This window comes from Lampris incognitus, chromosome 2 (genome assembly GCF_029633865.1).
Source record: "Lampris incognitus isolate fLamInc1 chromosome 2, fLamInc1.hap2, whole genome shotgun sequence".
Classification (NCBI taxonomy): domain Eukaryota; kingdom Metazoa; phylum Chordata; class Actinopteri; order Lampriformes; family Lampridae; genus Lampris; species Lampris incognitus.
The window spans coordinates 20,806,782-20,832,778 of NC_079212.1; the positions used below are offsets into that span (position 1 = coordinate 20,806,782).

The following is a 25,997-nucleotide window of genomic DNA, read 5'->3' on the forward strand; positions in this document are numbered from 1 at the left end:
ATTCAGTTGATATAACTCATATCTCAGGTGACAACAAACTTATCTGTTTTTTTTATAATTTTATAATAAGACCCACCGTTTCTCTGAACTGTTTTTTTTTTTTATGAGCAGCCTGTAAAAATGTGTTAACATCCTCTTGTTGATGTATCCTCCTCCAGGCAGCCAGTGCCTCTGCTAGCCTGCGTGGGTAGTAGCACAGATGGAGGTGAAGAAAAGAGAAGGGACTAGCATTATAGAGCCACAAACATCCTACTCCGCTTTCCCAACACATCACAAACATGCCCTAGTCCATAGTATGGTGTCTTATGCCATCCTATAGGGCTTTGATGGGGATGACCTAACAAATAAAGGAGGGCCGCCGTCCTTGTCTGTCTGATCCCCTCTCTGTTTTCCAAACTCTCCCTAGTCAACCACGGTGAACTAGTCGTGTCCATATGCTAGTTAGCATGGTAAATTTATATACTAAATCAAAAATCTAAGCATGATGTAGTGAATAGAATAATAGCTATTGTGTCCGTAATTTTCCTCTCCTTCTCTTTGACTTGGTGCATGCTCATGCATGACTACTGGATGGAAATGAACTTCCCACCCCCATATGATCTCTTTAGAATGCTCTGATGGTTGCAATATAAGTTGTTATAACTTGATGGTTGTAATATAAGTTCTGTGGTTTCAAAATAGGAAGAAAAAAATAGGATGAAAGCCTCAATGTGCAAACAACATAAAATGGCCAGATTTTGGAAACATTGTATCAAATAGTTGTAACTTAATGGCTATATTGCAATATTAGCAAAGACTCCATTGCTGCATGACAAGATTGATCATGCATTCATGCAGAGATAGTCGCTCCTGCACAGTATCTCAAAAAATTATTTCAATGGGATGAGCTGATTACATTTGGACACAATAAGGTGAAGTAGCCCTAGACCACTGCTCTCACTTTGGCTGAGACCTGCATGCTTCTACAGCATACGCACAATTTTTTTTCTCATGAAGCCAGCATTGACATCAAAATGACCAAAACATTCCCTGCCCCTACTCCTAAAGACAAACCGGTCCTTTACTCTATCCTGCCAATGCTGTCATGCACTTCCCTCCGCCGGCCACTGGTGGTACTGTGGGATGGTGTTCATGTCGTCTCCATGGGTGCTTGATTCTTCCTCTCCTCCTGACAGCCCACTACTGAGGTTGAGGTGAAGAAGAAGCTGTCGGGCTCCCTGATGGTGTCTGTGGACCAGCTCAATACCTCCTTTGGGCGGAAAGAGCGGGCCAACAGTGTCATGAGCGTCATTACCAACACACTAGTGGAGGGTACTGCCACTTTAACCCAGCTATTTAACCTGCTGTCTCATCTTTCTTTAACTAGGGCTCCTCTCATTGGTTGATTATACTGACATGTATTTCCTGCTTATCTGCTTTGCATATCCAGCAGTACCAGATACATACAATGCATACAGTTCTTTCTATCATTTGATACCATTGCATGCAGTAATGCTCTGGCCCAAACAGTATGTTAGCTTTTGACGTTGTGATCCGCGCTATATTCTCCAGAATTGGAGGAGTCTCAGCGCAAGTGTCCGCCATGCTGGTATAAGTTTTCTAACACATTCCTGATCTGGGAGTGCTCCCCTATGTGGCTGAAGATCAAGGAGATTGTCAACCTGATTGTCATGGACCCCTTCGTGGACTTGGCCATCACCATCTGTATTGTCCTCAACACCCTATTCATGGCCATGGAACACTACCCCATGACCCCCCAATTTGAACATGTGCTGTCAGTTGGAAATCTGGTGAGTGCTGAAAACCTTTGTCATGTTTCATGCTATACTGCAATTGAAAGTATCTAAACCAAATGATTGTCCTGGGGTGTCCGGGTAGCGTAGCAGTCTATTTCATTGCCTACCAACACGGGGATCCTGGTTCGAATCCCCGTGTTGCCTTCAGCTTGATCGGGTGTCCCCACAGACACAATTGACCGTGTCTGTGGGTGGGAAGCTGGATGTGGGTATGTGTCCTGGTTGCTGCACTAGCGCCTCCTCTGGTCGGTCAGGGGCGCCTCTTCGGGGGGGAGGGGGAACTGGGGGGAATAGCGTGATCCTCCCATGCGCTACGTCCCCCTGGCGAAATTCCTCAGTGTCAGGTGAAAAGAAGTGGCTGATGACTCCACATATACTGGAGGTGGCATGTGGTAGTCTGCAGCCCTCCTTGGATCGGCAGAGGGGGTGGAGCAGTGACCGGGGCGGCTCGGAAGAGCGGGGTAATTGGCCAGGTGCAACTGGGGAGAAAAAGCGGGGAACCCCCCCCCCCAAAAAAAATGTTTGTCCTGGTGACTAAGTATGTTCTGTCTTCAGTTTCTTTGAAACTTCCAAAAAGTAATCTTTAAAGGTAAAATAACACGTGTCCTTCAGGGTGGGTCAATGTCATCTTTTATAACAATCTACAGTGCCTATCTTCATCTGTGAGACTTATGTTAGTTTTTTGGCCAGTTTTTATCACTTGAAAGAAACATTTTCAGACCCCCTACAGTTTGATTGCCTGACTCATAATACACAACAATACTGTAACGATCATGGATGAATAGGCTCGATATCCCTTGGCTAAGGGGTCGGACCCTTTAGTCAACTGGTTAACGTTGTTGCCTGCAGTGCAGGAGATACGGGTTCGCGTCCCAGCTGTGGCGTTCCCTGGGCTGCCCCCCCAAATTCGCTGCATTGATGTCAGAAGTGGGGATGACGAGACCGTGAGGCCATCGGAAGTGCGTGCCCCAGAGGTGTGAGGGAGCTGATATGCTGAAGCGCGCGTCCCGAAGGAGGAGGGTAGTGTAACATGCACATATAAGTAGACATGTTAGCCCTTGACTAACGGGTCGGACCCTTTAGTCGAGTGGTTAATGTTGCTTGCGGTGCGGGAGCCCCAGGTTCGCGTCCTGGCTGTGGCGATTCGCGGGGACACGAATATCGAAGGAAGGGGGCAATGTAACGATCACGGATGAATAGGCTCAGTAGCCCTTGGCTAATGGGTCGGACCCTTTAGTCGACTGGTTAACGTTGTCACCTGTAATGCAGGATTTGTGTACCAATGTAGCAAATTCGGGTGGCAGCCCGGCTGTACCGTCACAGCCGGGACGCGAACTCGGATAAACCGCACCACGGACGACAATGTTAACCAGTTGACTAAAGCGTCCGACCCGTTAGCCAAGGGCTCACGTGTCTACTTATTCGTCTACGTTACACTACCCCTCTCCTTAGGGAAACGCTTCCGATGGCCTCACGGTCCTTCATGATCTCACCATCCCACTCCTGACACCAATGTGTAGCACATTCAGGGGGCAGCTGCGGGAACCGCCACAGCCGGGACGCAAACCCGTGTCTCCCACTCTGCAAGCGATAAAGTTAACCAGTCGACCAAAGGGTCCGACCCATTAGCCAAGGGCTACCGAGCCTATTCATCCGTGATCGTTACAATACATATATAAAATAGAAACACACACACCCACACACACATGCGCACACATGCGCACACATGTACCCACACACACAATCTGTCCTTCCTTTCTCTTTCTCTTGCTCTTGCTCTTGCTCTTGCTCTTGCTCTTGCTCTCTCTTTCTCTTCCTCTTTCTCTTGCTCTTTTGCTCGCTCTCTCTCTCTCTCTCTCTCTCTCTCTCTCTCTCTCTCTCTCTCTCTCTCTCTCTCTCTCTCTCTCTCTCTCTCTCTCTCTCTTCCTCTGGTCAAGTGAAGTTGCTGTTTGCTATAGCTGGGCCTGGCTGCCTCTGCGCTGGTTGGTTGACTGGTGGGAGGCCTGCATTAATATTTCATAGAATCTGATCGATGAGCTGCTCTAAAATGGTGCCTGAATCATGGCTCGGATAAGTCAACCTGGCCATTTTCACCATTAGTATTTTCACTGAAATTGGGTAAATCTGAGCTGTGCCATGATTTGTAGTACCACTGCTGTGCATTGCAACCAATATCAGACCCTTCTGGAGCCTTTGCACAAATATACAGTGGATAAAGATCAGAGGTAAATTTTAGCTTATACACCAAAATGTACACTGATACAGTGTCAGCTGGAAACCATCCATCATCCAGCATGGGGGTCTGTGTGTGTGTTTGTGTGTGTGTTTGTGTGTGCATTAGTTTACATTATCCCTAAAAAGTTATAGGATTTTAAAAAAAAATGTTTTTACCAGTTCTGCTCCAGGAAGATTTATTAGTATAGGTCAATATGTATTAAAGGTAGACCTTTCTAGGTCACCTTGAGGCAATATGAGTCATCGTCTTGGACCAGAAATTGGCACACACAAACACGCTCACATACACACACCTCACACACAGCAATCCTTGTGGCACGTGTTTATTTGTAGTGTGGGTTTAATGACTAAGAATGACCTTCAGTAATCCGCTAAGAGCTGTTACGAGACCACAGACGTGCCACTGCCCTCTCATTGCCAAGCAGCTGGCACGCACACACACACACACATGCACGCACGCACGCACACATGCATGCACACACACACGCTTTAGCAAGATGGGCTGCCTCTTTGAATAATTGCCCCCCCCCCACGGTACACTGTATTAATATGCATTTTCTAAAAGTATAATTCATAACGGTGGTGGATTCTTCTGTTAGCATCTCTTATGTGCGACTCAGATAACAGCACATAGCGAATCTAACAAATGAAACCTGTCACTACACAATGTGCTGCCAGTTTCTCTTCTCCAAGGTAAACAAGGTGATGACTGAGCAGTGAGTTATGCCAAATCCATTTGTTGTAATCTATGGTCTTCTCCACACTGCCAGGTGTTCACGGGGATCTTTGCGGTGGAGATGTTTGCCAAGCTGGTTGCCATGGATCCGTATTATTACTTCCAGGAAGGCTGGAACTGTTTTGATGGTTTCATTGTCACACTGAGTTTAGTGGAGCTGGCTCTGGCCGACGTGGAGGGCCTGTCTGTTCTGCGGTCATTCCGATTGGTAAACGCTCCTTTTAGCCTTCTTTGCTGATCACCTGTTAACTGGACACAAGATCTGATATCGCCTTGTTGGTGTGGTTCCCATGACATCAGAATTAATGTTGCTCCAGCACCATCATTGCAACGGACCAATCACGTTGTTATGATGATGTGCCTTTGCGACACAGGGAAAGAGACTGAAAAAATACCAAAGCTAACCTAACATAACCTAACCCTAACCTTAACCTCACACTTAACCTTACACTAGCCATATCAACGTGTACCCTGGCTCTGCCAAATGACAGAAGCTAAGCAGGTGTGGGCTTGGTTAGTACTTAGATGGGAGACCTCCCGGGGAAAACTGAGTTGCTGTCGGGAAGTGGTGTTGATGAGCCAGTAGCGGACAGTCTTTCCTCTGGTCCTAATAAAAACAACAAATATCAAATCCCAATACCTCAGTGCAGTGATGGGGACTCTGTGCTGTAGGAGATGCCGTCCTTCAGATGAGACGTTAAACCGAGGTCCTGACTCACTGTGGTCATTAAAAATCCCATGGCACTTATCACAAGGAGTAAGGGGTTCCCCGGTGTCCTGGCAAAATTCCCAACCTGGCTCTCTCCATCTAGCCGCTAATCATCCCCCCATGTAATCGGCTCAATGATTCCTCTCTCTCCACCTCAAGCTGATGTGTGGTGAGCGTTTTGGTGCAAAATGGCTGCCGTGCATCACCCAGGTGGGTGCTACACATTGGTGGTAGTTGAGCTGAGTTTTCCCCTTCAATGTGAAGCACTTTGGGTGTCTAGAAAAGTGCTATATAGATGTAGTGATTATTATTATCCATCCACCATTATCCAGACCGCTTAGCCTGCTCTCAGGGTCATGGGGATGCTAGAGCCTATCCCAGCAGTCATTGGGCGGCAGGCGGGAAGACACCCTGGACAGGCCACCAGGCCATCACAGGGCCCACACACACCTTAACCTAACCAATAGCTCACCCACAATCTAATCCCACAACTGTCTTTTTCTCTGAGTTGGCAAAGGCACGGCAGCACATTAACGTGATTGGTCAGTTCCAGTGACGGTCCTGGAGCAACATTAATTATGACGTCGTAGGAACAACACCAACATGGCGATATCAGATACACCTTAACTTAATAGCAGTATAGCAGCTGGAACTGGCATGTGGAATGTGGTTTTATACTGACTGAGGCACTGGTCTAATTAAATGTTTTGACTTTCTCTGTAGTAGAGCTTAGCAGAGATGCCCCGATCAAGTATTTTTTTGTTGCTTCTGATCTGATCCGAGTCGTTCATTATTCTATCAATACCGATTCTTGATTGGACATTTATATTTTCCTGCATATCACAGCAACACAGTGCACACTTCAAGTACATTAAAGTTAGTAAAACTAATCCAGTTGGCAATTTAAAAACTGTTAGTAAAGATAAAAATAGCATCACAATTGTCCATAATTGGTTTCATTTATTTCTTTAACAAAATAGTAATGAAAAAACTATAAAAAAAAATACAATAGGCCTTACAAATGTAAAAACACTTACCAAAAACAAAGGATGTTACAAAGAGTAACACTCTCTTTTAACGTGTCTTACGTTACTGGGCCGTCCAGGTAGTGTGGGGGTCTATTCCATTGCCTACCAACATGGGGATCGCCGGTTCGAATCCCCGTGTTACCTCCAGCTTGGTCGGGTGTCCCTACAGACACAACTGGCCATGGCTGTGGGTGGGAAGCTGGATGTGGGTATGTGTCCTGGTCGCTGCACTAGTGCCTCCTCTGATCGGTTGGGGTGCCTGTTCAGGGGGGGAATAGTGTGATCCTCCCACGCGCTACGTCCCCCTGGCGAAACTCCTCACTGTCAGGTGAAAAGAAGCGGCTGGCGACTCCACATGTATCGGAGGAGGGTGGTAGTCTGCAGCCCTCCCCAGATCGGCAGAGGGGGTGGAGCAGCGACCGGGACAGCTCGGAAGAGTGGGGTAATTGGCCAAATACAGTTGGGGAGAAAAAAGGGGGGAAAATCCACAAAAAAAATAAGTCCCACACTGCAGACATTTTAGCTGCTCGTTTTTGTTGACTTTTTAAAACATACCTCATGACTGCAAGTTATGGATAATGTCTGTTTATGACACTTCCACATAGCACAATCTGATGTTTACGACACCTATATGACAGCTGGCATAGTCGGAGTGCAAGGTGATAAAATTAACAAAGGATTAAAATTTAATCAGGCTTATTATATCGGACAACAATCGATTGAAAGAAGCCTTGATTGGCTCTGATACTGATCTTTTGGTTTGGATCGGGACATCCCTAATATCAAGAAAGATAAAGGTAAAATCTATTTCCTGCTTAATCTTACCCTCACCAACCACTCATGCTTCTTCTCTCTCACCATGGTGACCTTAGCTGAGAGTGTTCAAGTTGGCCAAGTCCTGGCCCACCCTCAACATGCTGATCAAGATCATCGGTAACTCGGTGGGAGCTCTCGGGAACCTGACTCTGGTGTTGGCCATTATCGTCTTCATCTTTGCCGTAGTGGGCATGCAGCTGTTTGGCAAGAGCTACAAGGACTGTGTGTGTAAGATTGCCCAAGATTGCGAGCTGCCTCGCTGGCACATGAATGACTTCTTCCATTCCTTCCTGATTGTGTTTCGGGTGCTGTGCGGTGAGTGGATCGAGACCATGTGGGACTGCATGGAGGTGGCGGGCCAGGCCATGTGCCTCATTGTCTTTATGATGGTCATGGTCATTGGTAACCTAGTGGTAAGTGTCCAGACTGGAAGGGTGAAGAATTTGTGTGTGTGTGTGTGTTTTTGGGCCGAATTGGGGTGTTGGGGGGGGGGGGTCGGGGCTAAATGTAAGCCACTTTAAATAGCTCCCCAAGCTCTTAAATGTTTGATTGCAATCAAAGAATGAAGCACTATTTGCACATCCTGGCATGCCAGTTGCTCATTTATCCTCTTATCCATACTCTCTCCCAAAAGGTGCTGAACCTGTTCCTTGCCTTGCTGCTGAGCTCATTTAGCGCTGACAACTTGGCCGCAACAGATGACGACGGTGAACCCAACAACCTGCAGATCTCGGTCATGCGCATCAAGAAAGGCATCGCCTGGATCAAGGCCAAGGTGCGGCTGCTGGTGGCCAGCCTGATGAAGAAGCCACCTGTGGAAGATGAACAGAAGCCCCTGGATGACATGTACGACAAGAAGCTCAACTGCATCGCTAACCACACCGGCGTGGACATCAACCGCGACCTGGACTATGTCAAAAATGGTAATGGCACCACCAGCGGCATTGGGAGCAGCGTGGGCAAGTATATGATCGATGAGGACCACATGTCTTTCATCCACAACCCCAACCTGACTGTCTGCGTGCCCATAGCTGTTGGAGAGTCAGACTTTGAGAACCTAAACACGGAGGATTTCAGCAGCGAGTCGGATAATGAGAACAGCAAAGAGGTCAGTGGTGAGGGTCCTTTGAATAAGTCATTTCCAACAGGACAGCAAACAGTTGATGGTGATTTTGAAAACTTAAAGGAAAAATAACACATCGACGCTCATTTCATAGATTGAAATTACTGATTGAAATGAAATAACAATGAAATCCTGTTGCCCAAAAAAAAAAAATTGAATATAAAATGATATTGTATCATCACTACTATGGTGATAGAGGGATAAATCGATTTGTTGTTGGTGTTGTAACGTTCTCTGGTGCTTTTTTTGCTGTGTAGTTTGTTTCCCTAAGCAGCTAAAGTATGGGTGTGGCCGGCCTTATCAGCTCTGCCAAGACTCGACTACAACTCCGGTTAATAGACTCATCTGTAGTGGCTGGAGTAAAGGATGAAATTGAGTTCTGCTGATCCATGTCTTTAAACTAAACACATTTTAGACTCTCAGAGCAGATGGTCCGTCTCTTGATATTCCATTTCAGTAAAGCCTACACCTAAATATAGTGTAGCACCAAAGACCTTATGCTGCGCAGGCGGTTTTCAAAGAAGTAAACTAGAATCAATGGATGATTTAAGACAGGTCATATAGTTATGCTGATGTTTTGTTTTTTGTTTTTTTGTTTTGTTTTTTAATACATTTCGTGATGCATTATATTCTGATTACATGTCCACTGCTTAACTGGGCCTCGGCTATTTTAAAACTAATTGTATTGGGTGCCCGGGTGGCGTAGCGGTCTTTTCTGTTGCCTACCAGCATGGGGATCACCGGTTCGAATCCCCGTGTTACCTCCGGCTTGGTCGGGTGTCCCTACAGAAACAATTGGCTGTGTCTGCAGGTGGGAAGCTGGATGTGGGTATGTGTCCTGGTTCCTGCAGTAGCGCCTCCTCTGGTCGGTCAGGGTGCCTGTTCGGGGGCGAGGGGGAACAGGGGGGAAAAGCATGATCCTCCACGTGCTACGTCCCCTGGTGAAACTCCTCACTGTCAGGTGAAAAGAAGCAGCTGGTGACTCCACATGTATCAGAAGGAGGCATGTGGTAGTCTGCCAGCTTCCCCGGATCAGCAGAGGGGGTGGAGCAATGACAGGAATGGCTCGGAAGAGTAGGGGAATTGGACAGGTACAATTGGGAGAAAAAAGGGGGGAAAAACTAATTGTATTCTGCTTTCAAGAACTTTACTATCTTAGAACCAGTTCCTAGTAGCTAACTGTAAAATATTTGTAAGCCATAGGGGGTTGCTTATGTTTGTGTGTGTGTATGTGTACATGTGCTTGATTATGTCTTTGTCCCATGTTGTATGAATCTGTGTGTGTGTGTGTGTGTGTGTGTGTGTGTGTGTGTGTGTGTGTGTGTGTGTGTGTGTGTGTGTGTGTGTGTGTGTGTGTGTGTGTGTGTGTGTGTGTGTGCGTGTGCAACCATCCAGCTGGATGACACCAGTTCGTCTGAGGGCAGCACCATAGACATCAAGCCAGATGTAGAGGAGGTGATTGTGGTGGAGACGGTGGAGGAATACTTGGACCCAGATGCCTGTTGGACAGATGGTAAGACCACAGCTCCCATACCGTCTATCAGCTTGACTCCATAGGACCAGAAACTCCCCGAGGTCGAGTAGAAAGTGATAGGGTCGAAGGGTGAAAAACAATGGCATACTGAAGGACCACTCTATTAAGGATCTAAAGGAACGTTACGGTTATGAATGTCTATAAATATGCTGGTCTCTTGGTCCATTTGGCAGTTGATCGATGAGTGATTAGCTTTAGCTAGTGATGTCTAAAAATGACATTATTGTTTTTATTCAGTATCAAGTAGTGTAATGAAAAGGTATTTCAGTTGCCGTTACAGCTACTAAAAAAAATACGTACTTTTTTTTGGGCGTCCAGGTAGCATAGCCGTAGCGGACTATTCCGTTGCCTACCAACACGGAGGTCCCGGTTCGAATCCCCGTGTAGCCTCCGGCTTGGTTGGGCGTCCCTACAGACACAATTGGCCGCGTCTGCAGGTGGGAAGCCGGATGTGGGTATGTGTCCTGGTTGCTGCACTAGTGCCTCCTTTGGTCAGTCAGGGTGCCTGTTCAGGGGGGAGGGGGAACTGGGGGGAATAGCGTGATCCTCCCATGTGCCACGTCCCCCTGGTGAAACTCCTCACTGTCAGGTGAAAAGAAGCGGCTGGCGACTCCACATGTATCAGAGGAAGCATGTGGTAGTCTGCAGCCCTCCCCGGATCAGCAGAGGGGGTGGAACAGCGACCCGTAAGGCTTGGAAGTGTGGGATAACTGGCTAAGTACAACTGGGGAGAAAAAGGAGAGAAAAAAAGCTTACTTTTTCATTTTTTCACCCCCTTTATGTATTTGATTGCAACTGGATTGTCTGAAATTAAATTTTCTGATTATACTAAGTGATTTGTTTTCATTTAGTTGTCTCCCTCTATTATTTGACATAATTATCTATATATCCACATATAGATATATAAATCTTTCCTACATCTATCTTAATATTCCGCTCCTCATTTGTTGAGCACTGACGGTTTCCGGAAAAAAAACGCTATATGTATGTCCTGTAGAGTATATAAAGCATGTATACAGGAATGAAATACAAATCCATCCATCCATTATCCAAGCCACTTATCCCAATTGGGGCGTGGGAATACAAATTGAAATACAAATTGTAACCTGAAAAATCTTATCCAAGGTCACACAATATTAAGTACATGCACATGCATTTCGAATGTGGAATGGTCATGGCCTCTGCCATTAATATTTTAGCACATGAAATCATATTAAATCATCGCATGTCCTCCCATGTGTCCTCAGCTTGTGTGGCCAAGTACAAGTGCTGCGACGTGCCCATCACTCACGGCTGGGGGAAGAGCTGGTGGTTCCTAAGAAAGACCTGTTATCTGATCGTGGAGCACAACTGGTTTGAGACTCTGATCATCTTCATGATTCTCCTTAGTAGCGGCGCCCTGGTAAGAAACCTCCAAATTAATTTGCCCCTTCCTCATCTACATGTGCAAGCATGAAGTAAACGTATCATACCACAACCAAGAGACATGCAGTTTTACTTGGATATATTTAGATGGTGCCATTTAATGTGGAGAGTGAAACAGCCCCTGCTACTCACTCAGTTGAAGAGATTGAACCCTCCTAGTGGGCACTGCAGTATTTTGACAATAGAACAGTGAAGGAGAAGGAAACAGAGATAACATGGATGGAGAGGCCAGATGTGGTACCAGAAATACAAAGGGCAGATAAAGGAAAAAAAACAAACAAACAAACGTGTGTTTTATGGTAATGGGGAGATTAAACAAGCTGTTTGGTGGTGCCGTCGGTTAGCCACTCGGTTCTGTGCTGTGGTGCCGGGGGAGGGGTCAGGAGAGCAGCGCCGTGTGATTAATGGACCATACCATTTATCAAAATGGGGGATCTATTTCTGGTGCCAGGAGGGCTATGTTCTCAGGCATGTCAAATGGTACTAAAATAAAAGCTTTGTCTGGTGCAGAGCTACATTAGCAGTAGGGTATCTGAAATGTTTCAAGTATAGGGGATATTTATTTGTACAGTAAATCACTGTTGCTGAGTAGTTGTGATTGAGCTGTAGCACTGCACACATTTGCATTAGTTGAGATGTAAATCATCAGATGTGATATTTCTTCCGTCCTCTTCATCTTAGCTTGTATGTTCCTCCGCAGGCCTTTGAGGATGTGTACATTGAGCAGAGGAAGACCATCCGGATCATTTTGGAATACGCTGACAGGGTTTTCACCTATATCTTCATCTTGGAGATGTTGCTGAAATGGGTGGCCTATGGTTTTGTCAAGTATTTCACCAACGCCTGGTGTTGGCTGGACTTCTTCATTGTGGATGTAAGTCCAGCTCCTTTATTCTCTATTATGTGTGGCAGCCTAGAGGAGAAGGGTAGTAGGTCTTCCCCAACCACACCCTGGTCGTACAGCAACACAGTGGCTAGCTCCAAGAAGTTAAAGTGCTCCCCGTCACATAAGCTGCGGTTACATGGACAATATTTCTTCGACCCGATCGAAATCATTCTGATTAGAGATTCCAACTTATCTGTTTACATGGACGATAAATAAAGTGATCTGACAAGCTGTGCGTTTACATGCCCCAAAGCATTTAATAAGAACAGAACAACTTTACTGACATGCACAAAGTGGTCCCACCCACTGTGAAGTGTCTAATCTGCCGGAAATATAACAGAAGAAGACGACGAAGTGGTTCTGCCTGTTAATACAATTTATACAATTTTCAAGATGGACCAACATCGTGTCCTGGGAACAATAGTTGCATTTCTGCTGTTCTTTCTTTTGTTTTTATTTATTTTTTGTTTTTTGTTTTTTGTTTTACATTTTTTTTCCCTACCTGATTGTATCCGGCCAATTACCCCACTCTTCCGAGCTGTCTCGGTCGCTGCTCCATCCCCTCTGCCGATCCGGGGAGGGCTGCAGGCTACCACATGCTTCCTCTGATACATGTGGAGTGGCCAGCCGCTTCTTTTCACCTGACAGTGAGGAGTTTCGCCAGGGGGACATAGCGCGTGGGAGGATCACGCTATTCCCCCCAGTTCCCCCTCCCCCCCAAACAGGCGCCCCGACCGACCAGAGGAGGTGCCAGTCCAAGCCAGAGGTAACATGGGGAGTCGAACAGACAATCCCCATGTTGGTAGGCAACGGAATAGACCGCTACGCTATTCGGATGCGTTGATCTCTTTTATAGTACAGAAACAGGCTCGTTTATGTCACCTAATGTTACCCCCACCGTGGGGCAAACACGCGCAGAAAGAATATATCATTCCAACCAGTGAGAAACGATCGGGTTAAGTGTTTATGTGGTTATTAGGTGCTAATATTTTTCTATTGATCAGATAGATTTAACCACCCCTCTCAACCCAATTAAAAATTCCTTTTGATCGGGCTGGATCAGGCCAGTCTCTGCCGATTGAGGTGGTTACATGAAGCATTTTTATTCTGATTGAGCTATTATTCCGATTAGGGTCCATGTAAACGGAGCTATAGAGGTCTATATGCAGCATTCCAAGGAGTAGATGCAAAGGCACCCTTGTATTGTGCTCAGGTGCATTTGATGACTGTTTATGACCCACAAATACACTCATATACTGTATGCACCCTTTACACAGACTGTATTTTTAAATGTTGAATCAAACAGTGCCCCCCCCCCAAAAAAAAGAAAATTAGTGTTTTCCATTGGGTGTGTTGAGGTTTGAGAGGCCAGATAGGTTAGGAAGTTAATATCTGCTTCATGGTATGCAATGGGTGACAAGACATGCTGTTCATATTGACAAAACTGTTCATCATTTGTGAATAGTAAATGGACAGTATTTTACGAGACTACCGTAGTCTGTCCATGTCACGTGTGAACATGATCACCTTTTACAGCTCCATGAAGCAAGGATTCTCCCTGTTATAAAATGTTATGTCAATCTGGGATGCTTGAATATGAAAGACGATTCTCTGCTTGTGAATCCAGATGCCAACCCCAAGTCTTTGGTGTGCCACAAGCAAGAAATTGTGTAGTCTGTTTCCCTATTGTGTGCAAATAGAAACCAATTCTTTTGTTTTGCAACAGAAGTAAGACAAATGATTCGAATTTGAACACACCACTATTTAAGCATGAATGCTAGTGCAAATTAGAATCAGCCAATCAATAACTGAGCTTATTGATTACGCGCATATTCAAGTCATACTCAGCCCAATGAGATGGTGTCAAAGATGTGTCTCTGTCTGAAGATGTCTTCTGCTGTGTCTCTGACTTGTCAGATGTTTGACATGTGCCTTTGTCCTTTCTCTCTGCGCAATTTTCTGCTCCTTGTGTTGAACAAGTTTGAAAGAACAGAACAAGGGAAATTCTTCAGTCCATTCCTTAGCGGTTATCGTCATAAGCATAATCTTATCTGATTTACTCCTTCATTTCTTTAAATAGAGATAAGATTAGATCGGTATGGATTACTGATAAGACCATGTTGGATTTCCGTATTACTTAACAATATAGTGGAGAAAGGAAGCAGGAATTTTCATGGCTATACGTTTTAAACAGTTTTGCATAGTCTCGCATTGATGCTGATGTAAGGAGTGACATGCATTGATTGACAGAATAATCAATGAAACCGCTGATTGAATAGTGGAAGAATTTCTCTGAGTTCTGACCTTCTCCTTGAACTAACCACCTCTCTGCAGTATCCAACACATCGGCCAATACCTGTGAATGGACTCCCATTAATGGCCTGAGGTTGCCAAGTTAACACATTATGCAGACCTGACAAACAGACCCTTATTTATGATGAGAAAATCCACTGTAACTATACCTTTATTTCATCTTATCAATGATATACACATATTTTTGCTCCATGGCTTTTACATTTATGCATTTATACAGTTTATATATATAGCCCACACAGTACAGATTTCAATCATACATTTTTTTGAGATTTGGTAAACTGAACCAATACACAAAACTGCAGTTTAAGCAAGTTGGGCAACACCAACTTAAAGGTGCCACAAACATTCAGCACTGCAATGATCCTTCAGTGCAAAACATAATCATTGTAGTCAAAAACTTGTACATCCATTATTTGTCCGTATCTCCCAAAATGTCTGACTGAAATGTAACCCCCAGCCCCCTCCCCTCAAACACCAACCTCCATCCTCTGCCCCCAGCGCCTAGGTTTTGGGGTTGAAGGTGTGCTGTGGAACCAAACACTTGGGACGGTGAGGGGCGCCATGTATCCCAAGCTGTTGATTTGTCACAACGAGCACTACCCCCCCCCCCAATCCTCTTCCCCGATTCCTACTTTCTCTCCCCCTTGAAAAGTCTAACCTCAGGAATGTGCTGATATTGTGCTGAGATGTAATGATGGTGGGTGACAGGCGGTCAGTGGTAAGTTCGGTCTTCACTTGCGCTCCCCCCTCAAAAGAAAAAAAAATACATTGTCCTCGATGAGTCTGGGTTGTGTTGTGGCCTGATTGTGCCTCTGCTGTGCTGTGCTGTGGGGTGGTAATGTGTCCGTTGACTCAGAAGGGGGGGCACCATCATTAAACCGGCGCATATTTTTCTCTGAGTGTGGGTGTATGTGCCTGTTTGTTTGCGTGAGTGTGCTCCTCCTCCTCATACTACTTTGTGTTTCTGTATCTTTCTGTTGTTCATTTGGTATGTTTTTCAATTCTCATTGTAGGAATGTTTGAGTAGTGATAAATGATAGGCGGCAGTATGTATTTATCACATTTATTGCAGTATACATCCTTATATAGTAATGCTACAGAAATGTGACTTAATTATCTGACTGTCATAGTTACTTAAAAAGCAAGTAAAACAAGTTAAAACAAACTTTGAACATTTCATTATTAGAGAACTTGTCCAGCCTTTGGGGTAGATGAGTGATACATTTTGAAACTAGATTACACTTTTTGAAGAGTAGCTTTTTTGCATCATGAATTAGATATTAAATTAGTAAAACTGTGAAGAAATAGATTAACTAACGCTATACCGAATAACCAGTCACATGCAGCCATGTTAGTGTGGAGTGAGGCAGCTGGCTACCATCCTCCATTCATTTTTCTTTTCACTCAGATTGCTGTCATTGTTTTTGTTGTCGTTTTTTTCCCCCTTTGGTTTTAGTTTGTTCTGTTTCTGTTTGGTTTGCACCGTCGTCATCATGGAATCAGAGCCCCAGATGTCATTGGCCTTGCCTTGCAGAGCTCTGTGAGAAGGACCCCGAGGCACTGAGGCCGCTACCACACAGCCGGCCCAGCGGGGGCCGGGTGCCAGGGAACAGGCACCCCAATGTGGGGGCACTGCAAAGTGTCAGGCTGAAGGTGACAATTACCCCAGATGCTGTACTGTAGACCAAGGCAAAATCTTTATTTTACTGACTCCCTGCCAGTGTCCTCATGAAAATCTATTGTTCAATAGAGAGGATATATTCCAGAGAGGGAGAACTTGGAAGGATTTCTGCAGAGCTTAAATGAGGCCAAGCCCAGGACACCTTGGAGGTGTTTTTTTTTTTTAAATCGAAATGGACACATTTTGCTGCTGTCCTTAGCCATAATAATAATTTTAAAAAAGCCAAGCGTTGCCCTATTGAATCATTGAAAGTTAGTATTTGTTGTTGTCCATGTTAATAATTGCATCGATCAAAAATGAAGATTTTGCCTCATAGAATCTTCCCCTTGTGACTCTGGTAAGCTTTGGATGTTGTGTACCTCTTGCGGTTGAGTTTGACCGGTTGGTGTCGGTGGCTGGTTGAAGGTGCTTACACATGTGTTCACACTTGATATATTCCTTATCTAAAGGAACTGGTTCTCCCGCTGTCTCAGTCTCACCAGTTCAAACCATTGAATGCAGTCAGGGAAGCATGGCACAGAATGTGCCCTCCTACTAAAACCAGATTAGGATTTGTCTGGTAAAGCGTGCACTCATTCTCACGCATTATTCTAATCGCAGTTGAATCAATAAGATTAGGAGTCCAACAGATAGATGATACTACTAATTTTTCAAGTCTAATGCATATCTTTAGATATCTACATTCAGCCAAAGTATCTTATCACCATGTTTCCTGGTGGACAGCCTCTAATGGCTCTAATAGCTTACTTGAAGTGGCTTCATCACAGTGAGGCGGTTGCTGTGGCACTCACCCTTCAGCCAGAACATGAGTGCTGCCTATTGACCACTCTCCCAGTCCATTTCCTTCTTTGTTAAAGACACAATATTGTATGTGTGTTTAGCTTAGAACAGATATTTGGCCTCGGGCCACTTTACTAGAATTTACATTGATTTATTTATCAGAAAAGACTTCTGCACATCTATTATGATGCTTTGCTTTGAATATGTATAGTGGATGGTGTAGCGCGTAGTACTATAAAAAGCGAGATAACATCAAGTCCATTTACCTTGCTAGATTTCTTTCTTTCTTTTTTTATTTTATTTTCCCCCTTTTTCTCCCCAATTGTACTTGGCCAATTACCCCACTTTCCCCAGCCATCCTGGTCGCTGCTCCACCCCCTCTGCCGATCTGGGTAAAACTGCAGACTACCACATGTCTCCTCCGATACATGTGGAGTCACCAGCCGCTTCTTTTCACCCGACAGTGAGGAGTTTCGCCAGGAGGACATAGTGCGGCACATGGGAGGATCATGCTATTCCCCCCAGTTCCCCCTCTCCTTGAACAGGCGCCCCGCCCGGCCAGAGGAGGCGCTAGTGCAGCGACCAGACTACATACCCACATCCGGCTTCCCACCGGCAGACATGGCCAATTGTGTCTGTAGGGACGCCCGACCAAGCCGGAGGCAACATGGGGATTCGAACCGGCGATCCCTGCATTGGTAGGCAACGGAATAGACCGCCACGCCACCCGGATGCCCACCTTGCTAGATTTGTTATCGCGGTGCGTTCTTTGGCTGTAGGAATGCATTGGTTGCTGCTGCTGGATATGAGAGGGGCTGAACCAGTTTCTTTGAGGTTGTGTGCTGTTATTGTTGACTGTTAACTGTACTGTGTGTAATTTGAATGTACTCTATGTGTTTCTGTCATTTCAGTGCCGTCCAGTGCTAATAACTAGCTGGTCTGCCCTTAACCTTCATCCCTGTTTCTTGTGCGTGGTTTACGTGAACGTGGCTCTCCTATTTGACTCTAAATGCTGTGTGAAAATGTGATATGATGTGTGAAAAAAAGAAATGGCAAAATGACGCACTTGTACATGTTTACCTGTATTCTTTCTCTTAGGTACCGTTAGTTTGTCTGTCTTAAATTAAATGGGATTTTATGCCTCAGCCCGAGAGCGACATGGAGAGACAATGTTAGAGGGGCAAGGGTAAGGCTCTCAAGTCTGTTGGGTTTTTATCAACTTCTACAGGGTAACCTCTCTCCTTACCCTCCCTCCCAACTCCTCCTCTTTCCTCCCTCTCCTGCTCCTCTGCTCCTCCAGTCCCTTCGCTTGTATCTGTACTAAATCATGTAGCTCAGGTTTCTGCCTTATTTACCCTCTGTTTGAGTCTTATGTGTCTCTCTCTCTCTCTCTCTCTCTCTCTCTCTCTCTCTCTCTCTCTCTCTCTCTCTCTCTCTCTCTCTCTCTCTCTCTCTCTTCTCACTCTCTCTCTCTCTCTCTCTCTCTCTCTCTCTCTCTCTCTCTCTCTCTCTCTCTCTCTCTCTCTCTCTCTCTCTCTCTCTCTCTCTCTCTCTCTCTCTCTCTCGCCTCTCTTTCTCTTTCTCTCTCAACCACAAGTTTCTTTGCAGGTACAAAGGACTTTTCACGTCTCGTCAACTGCCCTAAAATAACAGACAAACAACCCCTGCAGCATACTGCTACTAAAAAAAAAACTACGCACATAAAACCTATACTAAACATTGACCTTCTCTCTCAATGTATGCACATGTATAAATGCAATATTATACATGTATATACATGCATAGATTTATGTGTGTATGTCAAGCAACTCTCCGCCTATGCCAGGGCCGTCTCTCTTCCCTAGTGAATATTCTCACTTCTAACAGTTTGGAACCTCTTTTGCTTCTCTGTTTTTGTGTAGGTGTCTATAGTCAGCCTTGTAGCTAATGCGCTGGGCTACTCCGATCTAGGGCCCATTAAATCACTCAGGACACTAAGGGCCTTGAGACCCCTCAGAGCCTTGTCACGTTTTGAAGGGATGAGGGTAAGATCCAAAGCTAAGCAGCTGATCCTTCCGCATGCCCATTCAACAGTTTAAAGCATGCTAGAACTGATCCAAAACAAAACAAACAAACAAACAGAAAGAAACAGAAATCTAAGAGGACAAACATTCCAAAATCATATTGGGGGATTAAAACACACACACACACACACACACACACACACACACACACACACACACACACACACACACACACACACACACACACACACACACACACACACTAAAGAAAAACAGGAAATTAGAGACAAGATGTCACCTTCCCATGCACAGTCCTGTACCATGCCTTTGTTAGCGTGAAAGAACAAGTCATGATGCAGCTGGGAGATTGAGAAAAGAAATATTAAGTCATGTATTTTATTATCAGGAGAACAATATATATATATATATATATATGTCAATTGAGTTCTTGAAAAAGAAAAAAAGTGAAATTTTTTCTAAGAAATCACCTATAAAAAAAACTAAACAAACAACAACACTGAAGACAAATAGATGAATATTTCACAAAGCTGCCTCATCACACAAGAGACAAACTAGTGAATCCAGATAGTACATCTTTATTATTACTATTATTATCATTTAATTGGCCAAAGGAAAAAGAATGGGAAATTGGTCAAAGCTAACCAAGTCAAACGTACATGCCATCTCATAGAGCACCCGAATCAACAATTGGCTGTTCATTTGGCCTGATTCTCAACCACCGCTTTTTATTAAGCCCCCCCACCCCCCCCATCCTTACCCTGCTCCCACATACCCCCTACCCCCTGCCCTCCACCACCACCTCTGACTCCCCCTACCCAGCTCACATCATCCCTCAATGCATTTGGCACAGAGAACAACCAGCAGGAACCAGGGAGCAGCAGCACGCCAAATCCTCTGCCCTCCAGTCACACCAAAACGCTCAAGACAAGACGGCTGCCAGACAACCAGTTAGAGCAAGCTGTTGTGCTTGTCAGCAGAATCAAAGTACAGGGGAGATTCAGATGTTTAAAGAAAAACAAAAACTAGAAGTCTTCTGCCTCTGGTTGCTTCAGCCATCTGTTCTTAATGCCAGCAGTCATGATTGGTCGTCCCTGTGACTGGTGGTAACGAAAGGTTGTGCCTGGTTGTTGTCACCCGTAGTCCCTTGTTTCTCTCTTTCTCTCTTGCTCTTCCTTGTTCTCTATCTCTCCATTATTCTCAACTTCTCTCTCTCGCTCTCTCTCTCTGTCTCTGTTTCTCTCTCTCTCGCTCTGTGTATCGCGCTCTTTCTGACTCATCATCTCTGTCTCTCCCTGTCTCTTGGACACTCCTTGGACTGGTTGCCTCATCTTCTAGTTTGAGCTTCTCTTCACCTCAGTCCCCAGTCCACCTCCCCTCCCCTTCAGCCCCACATGTGCAGCAATGTGCCGCACCCACCCCACCCCTCTCCTCTTCCTCCTCCTTCTCCTCCTCTACCCAATATCCCTCCACTGCTCACTCCATCTTGACCCAGTTCTGCTGGGCCGGACTGCTGGAGGGTCACTACACTCTCTCTCCTGCTTGTCCAGGATCTATCTGCATCAGGAACCAAAACATGACCACACATACACATTGTTGTGGGTTTGGGAGGAAATATTTTCTAAGCTTCTGCCAGTGTCAGCACGTTGGGTCATACCCCCTCACTGAACAATCTGCTAATAGTCCCTTCTGGAGGCAAGGCTGGTCAGGTCACAAATTGTAAATTACGGCTTAAACAAAAGAAGCACAATGTGCTTGTGCTGGCATTTGTCTTTGTTTGACATGGTCCAGATAAATTATGTTTGATAATTTTTCCATTGCTTTCTTTATGGCCTCAAGGCAGAAGCTTAAGAAATATGCTAGGCTGCCATTTCACACAAGGCATTATTGCTCTCATGTCATGGCACCACACAGTGCATACAGCAGGCCCTGGCTTCCTGTTGCCTTCCACTCCCACAGGACGTGAAACTGGGAGGCAACAATGGGGCCCAGTTATGCTCCGTCTTTGAGGTCTGGGTCTGGTTGGGCGGTGGCCCGTACGTTTACTATCACTACAGCGGTTAGACAACACTCTCAACCCTAGACAGCCAATGTGTCTCTCCTCTACATTACATCCCAAAAATGACAAACCAACAGGTGGCTATGTGTTAATCACTGACAATTTAAGCAAGGGTTATTGGATCATTAATTTGGAATTCATTCATACTCAAAGCCTAATTTCTACCAGATATCCAGCAGCTAAAATGTGATGCCGCCAAATTTGAGCAGACATCAACGTTTTAAGGCCCTGGATAGGTTATATGGATGCAACGGCATTTTTTTATCATATAGTATCAATGCAGTACACATTAATTACACACATTAAGTACTGGAAAAAAGAAAACTACACTGGTCAAAAGAATGATGTCATTTTTGGGGTTAGAAATCATGAAATATTTGCCTTTAGCAGAATGTAATAGTGAAATACCAATAACCCTATGAATGACTACATTCATTGGGTGTATGTGGTATGAAAGGTGAGGGTGGCCCAGTAATGCAAGTGAAAGAAACAGGAATTTGATCCTGCTGTACCAATTCTTGACGACAATGTAGGTGTTCATCAATTGAGTTGCCATTTTGTTTGAATTGAAAATGGAAATTTGAGGTCAAAGCCATAAATAAATAAATAAATAGAGAAGTATAAATGAATGGAGAGATGACACCATATGAAAGAGATTCTGGAGAGTTAGAACGTTGAGAACCTCTGCATCCCCGCCTGACTTGAATTTTATGGCACGATGGCTCACAGAGGACTATGCAAATCAGCAGTGCCAAGCCAGCAGTGCAGCTTCAGTTGGACACATTGCACTGCTTAACATGCAATGATCACGGGCTGTTCTGACTTTGTACTTCGCTCTGTCTTTCTTCTATGCTGCTTTGTAACCTCGTTTCAGCGTTTTGAGGAATGCATTATGCAGGAATGACAGAGTGGCTAGTGATCCTTGCAACAGTTTAAGGATATTCTTCTGTATTTGTTATGTTTTTTCCAGTTTTAGTTGCACCCAGAGCTTTTGTAAAGATAATGAGACACTTTTACATATTTACATTACAAGGAGCAAGCTAACACCATACTTTAGGAGTTGACACAAATATGTTTGGGTTTTAGCCCCGTAAGCTGTGGTCTCAGTGTCAGCTATTTTGTGCTTTAGATTTTTTTTTTCCAGCTTTAAAACACAGACAACCCACATAGATGACATACTGGGTTGTGAAATATGGAAGCAAGTAATATTTTAGCCATCATCTCTTTATATCTCTCTATCCACACATTTCTCTATCTATTTATTTATTGATTTGGGCAGTTCTTGAGATTGCACAATGCCATGTAACACGCATGTACTATCTAATTGCTGATGCACATTTTGCACCTTTGAAAGCCATTTTCCCTCTTTTTGAGAAAGCTTGCCATACAGGGCGGCCCAATTCTTTTCAAACACCATGAATTTTTGAATGAGTTCAATTTGACCTCGGATAGAGCAAGCAGTCATTCTCTCAGCAAGTACAGAGGGTGAAGAGGGAGGTACAGCATACTGTTAACTGTTATGGCATTGTTTTACATTAGAAAAAAAATAACTATATAGTGTGTCAGAAACTTTGTATTTGCTTTGTTTTTTTAAATAATAATGATAATAATAATAATAATAATAATAATAATAATAGGTGTCCATAATTTATAATCATCAGGGGCCTCCCTGGCCAGTATCTTCAGGTATCTCACATATGACAGTCATAATTTGTCAATACTGTCTTGAAATGCACAGCGAGCGAGTTTAGCATTCTGTCCTGACAGGAATCATCAGCCTATGAAGGTCATGTACGTGCTGAAAGAATACTGCTTCAAAGCTCCTCCCTGTTTTGTCTTCCTGTAATGAGGAGGGAATATGGCTCCACAAATTAGTCTGCAAAAGACATGCATGCTCAGCTGTCTGCCTGAGAGCTGCTGGTTTGTCCGCCTAACACCGGTAGTGAGCGGTCCACTATGCGCTGAGCTTATTACTGGCTATTATGAGACTGGGGGAGGAATGATTGGGTGGCTAGACAGGACTAGACTGTTGGGGTGGGGGAATTTACAGTGGGCGACAGTTTCTGCTGATGTAGTTTACTGTTGTTTGATTTTGGTTAGTTATGGGGAAAAAGGTCAGTTTGTCTAAATATACTGGTTGTCCAGAAGGGCTGGGTGGTTTGAGTGGACACTGCATAATGGTACGACAAACATTTGTAGTTCAATATTTTTCCTTACTGTGTTTTATTAGATCATTCAAGGGATGTGATATCTGTGTGTGTGTGTGTGTGTGTGTGTGTGTGTGTGTGTGTGCGTGCGTGTGCGTGTGTGTGCGTGTGTGTTTGTATTTGCACACCAGTGTACACATGCACAAGTGCATCCGTGGGCATGTGCTGGCGCATCCCTAGGGCCATTCTAGCCGCATGCTTCATCAGATCAAAGAGCGTCTCAGAGTCACATCAGTGCTGCTCTAATTAGAATTGGACTGATAGCACTTCTTCCTCCTAATGCACCATGCTCCAGTATGCACAGCATACTGGTGTGCAGTCATTGTTTTCTGCACAATATGGCGGCATTAAATGGTTACAGACTTGGATTGCAGCACTCTACCTGCGTGTTACCCTGCCAAAATGAGTTGAATAGCATTTCCCATAGTACGTGTAATGTCGTAGCAGTATGCAGTGTCTCTAGAAGGGGTTTGTTATGCTTTTTGTTTGCTTCCAGATTCTCACACTGTCATATCCTGTCTTCCCTGGTCTGGTCTAGGTGGTAGTCAACGCCTTGGTGGGTGCCATCCCTTCCATTATGAATGTGTTGCTGGTTTGCCTCATCTTTTGGCTGATTTTCAGTATCATGGGGGTCAACCTGTTTGCGGGCAAGTACTACTACTGTTTCAACGAGACGTCAGAGGCGTACTTTGAAGTGAACGTGGTCAACAACAAGACTGAGTGCTTTGCCCTCATTAACCAAAACTTTACGGAGGTCAGGTGGAAGAATGTCAAGATCAATTTTGACAATGTGGGTGCCGGCTACCTGGCCCTGCTACAAGTGGTGAGGGTTCCTCCTGTCTCCCTATTTTCCTCTTTCTCTTGTTTTTCTCTATTTTTTCCTCTCCTTTAAACATCGTATGGCCTCTCATCATCCTGTACTGTTTTTTTTCCTTTCATTTTCTTTTATTTCTTTTCTTTTTTTTTCTTCTTTTTTTTTTACTTTCCCTGCCACCCCAGAAGTTTCACTTTTGCTTATTCAATTTCATGGGTCTGAGGCCTTCTTGTGTCATCTGTATATTATTTGCATAAAAGTGTTTTTCTGCACCTTTTTCTTCATCTCCTTGTTTCTTTCCATGTGCAAGCTCTGCCACAGGATAAAGATCAGTTTCGGTTTGAGTTTGAGTATTTCCATAATATATGGTGGTGCTGGTATTATCTTTTTGGGGGTTTTGCACATGTACTTAATCATGTCTCCATTTTGAAAGGCTACTTTCAAAGGCTGGATGGACATTATGTATGCGGCTGTGGATTCCAGACAGGTATATTCATTCAGTCCTCAATAAATCAAATCAAGCTTAATTTACCTTTCACATTTTGTGTATTAAATGAAATGCAATGCACCTTACATGAGAGCAAGATTAAAGTGACACAAAACAATACAGAACAGGAATTTGCTCCTCCACAGCATAAGGGGATATGTGACTCTGTGTGTCAAGGAGAAAATACAAACCCTGGTTAGGGTAAAGACAAAGAATCTGTACTAAATTGCTTTTTAACCTCAATTTTTGCCAGATAGGTCAAAACGTGCTGAAGATAGACTGTTTTCAACACAGTGGACCTCAGATTGCTTAATAAAGTATACTTTTATTATATGATAATGTATAATATTTTGAGCATACTCAAAATTCAAAACTGCTCCTCTCACCCAGGTGGAAGACCAGCCAATCTATGAAGACAACATCTACATGTACATCTACTTTGTGATTTTCATTATCTTCGGCTCCTTCTTTACCCTCAACCTCTTCATTGGTGTGATCATTGATAACTTCAACCAGCAGAAGAAAAAGATAAGACCCCCCTCTTTCTCCTCATTAATTTTTATTGCATGCTGTAATATTTATATTTTTTATGAAAGGTCGAGAATATGATTGTAACCAGATCTTTGTGTATTCCTATACTTTGGGGGTCAGGATATCTTCATGACAGAGGAACAAAAGAAATACTACAATGCCATGAAAAAACTGGGTTCCAAAAAGCCACAAAAACCGATTCCTCGGCCACAGGTATATTCTGTCATTATGGGTCATTGATGTCTTACTATTGCTGGGCTTCAGCTGCACTAATATGGCTCCTTAGAAATTTGTTGCATCATTCAGTATGGCGATATCTAACCTCAACATGATCTTCCTATTGCCTTCATCTCTCTCAGAACAAGATCCAGGGAATGGTGTTTGACTTTGTGACACAACAGGTCTTTGACATCTCCATCATGATCCTCATCTGCCTAAACATGGTCACCATGATGGTGGAGACAGACGATCAGTCTGATGAGACGGAGAATGTGCTTTACTGGGTCAACTTTATCTTTATTGTGGTCTTCACCACCGAGTTTGTGCTGAAGCTCTTTGCCCTGCGCCATTACTACTTCACCAATGGCTGGAACATCTTTGATGTGGTGGTGGTCATTCTGTCTATTGTGGGTGAGTGAGGAAAGGGGAATAGAGGGAGCAGTTACCGCAAGAATCACATTCATGGGAAAGTCTTAGTTTTAGGTAATGGGCAACATCACATATAAAATCAGTTACTATTTAAAAATCTACATTTTCATCAGATTGTTGTGTTTTATTTTTTATCGAGATTTTTTCAGTATCATTTCTGATCCT

General features: G+C 44.3%; 1 protein-coding gene across 4 annotated transcripts in view; it reads left to right on the top strand.

Moving 5' to 3' along the window:
* scn8aa (sodium channel, voltage gated, type VIII, alpha subunit a) overlaps positions 1 to 25,997 on the top strand; it is a 48,910-nt gene that overhangs the window by 21,653 nt on the left and 1,260 nt on the right. For 2 of the 4 annotated variants that reach the window (XM_056301486.1, XM_056301480.1), the window contains exons 12-25: positions 1,176 to 1,311; positions 1,552 to 1,790; positions 4,802 to 4,975; positions 7,377 to 7,733; positions 7,955 to 8,428; positions 9,839 to 9,956; positions 11,225 to 11,379; positions 12,103 to 12,276; positions 18,967 to 19,089; positions 23,891 to 24,175; positions 24,600 to 24,653; positions 25,044 to 25,181; positions 25,293 to 25,397; positions 25,544 to 25,814. In XM_056301486.1, the coding sequence (XP_056157461.1) occupies positions 1,176 to 1,311; positions 1,552 to 1,790; positions 4,802 to 4,975; positions 7,377 to 7,733; positions 7,955 to 8,428; positions 9,839 to 9,956; positions 11,225 to 11,379; positions 12,103 to 12,276; positions 18,967 to 19,089; positions 23,891 to 24,175; positions 24,600 to 24,653; positions 25,044 to 25,181; positions 25,293 to 25,397; positions 25,544 to 25,814 (2,803 nt within the window). The remainder of the gene's footprint in view (positions 1 to 1,175; positions 1,312 to 1,551; positions 1,791 to 4,801; positions 4,976 to 7,376; positions 7,734 to 7,954; positions 8,429 to 9,838; positions 9,957 to 11,224; positions 11,380 to 12,102; positions 12,277 to 18,966; positions 19,090 to 23,890; positions 24,176 to 24,599; positions 24,654 to 25,043; positions 25,182 to 25,292; positions 25,398 to 25,543; positions 25,815 to 25,997) is intronic. The other 2 variants (XM_056301501.1, XM_056301494.1) reach the window with 1 other exon arrangement.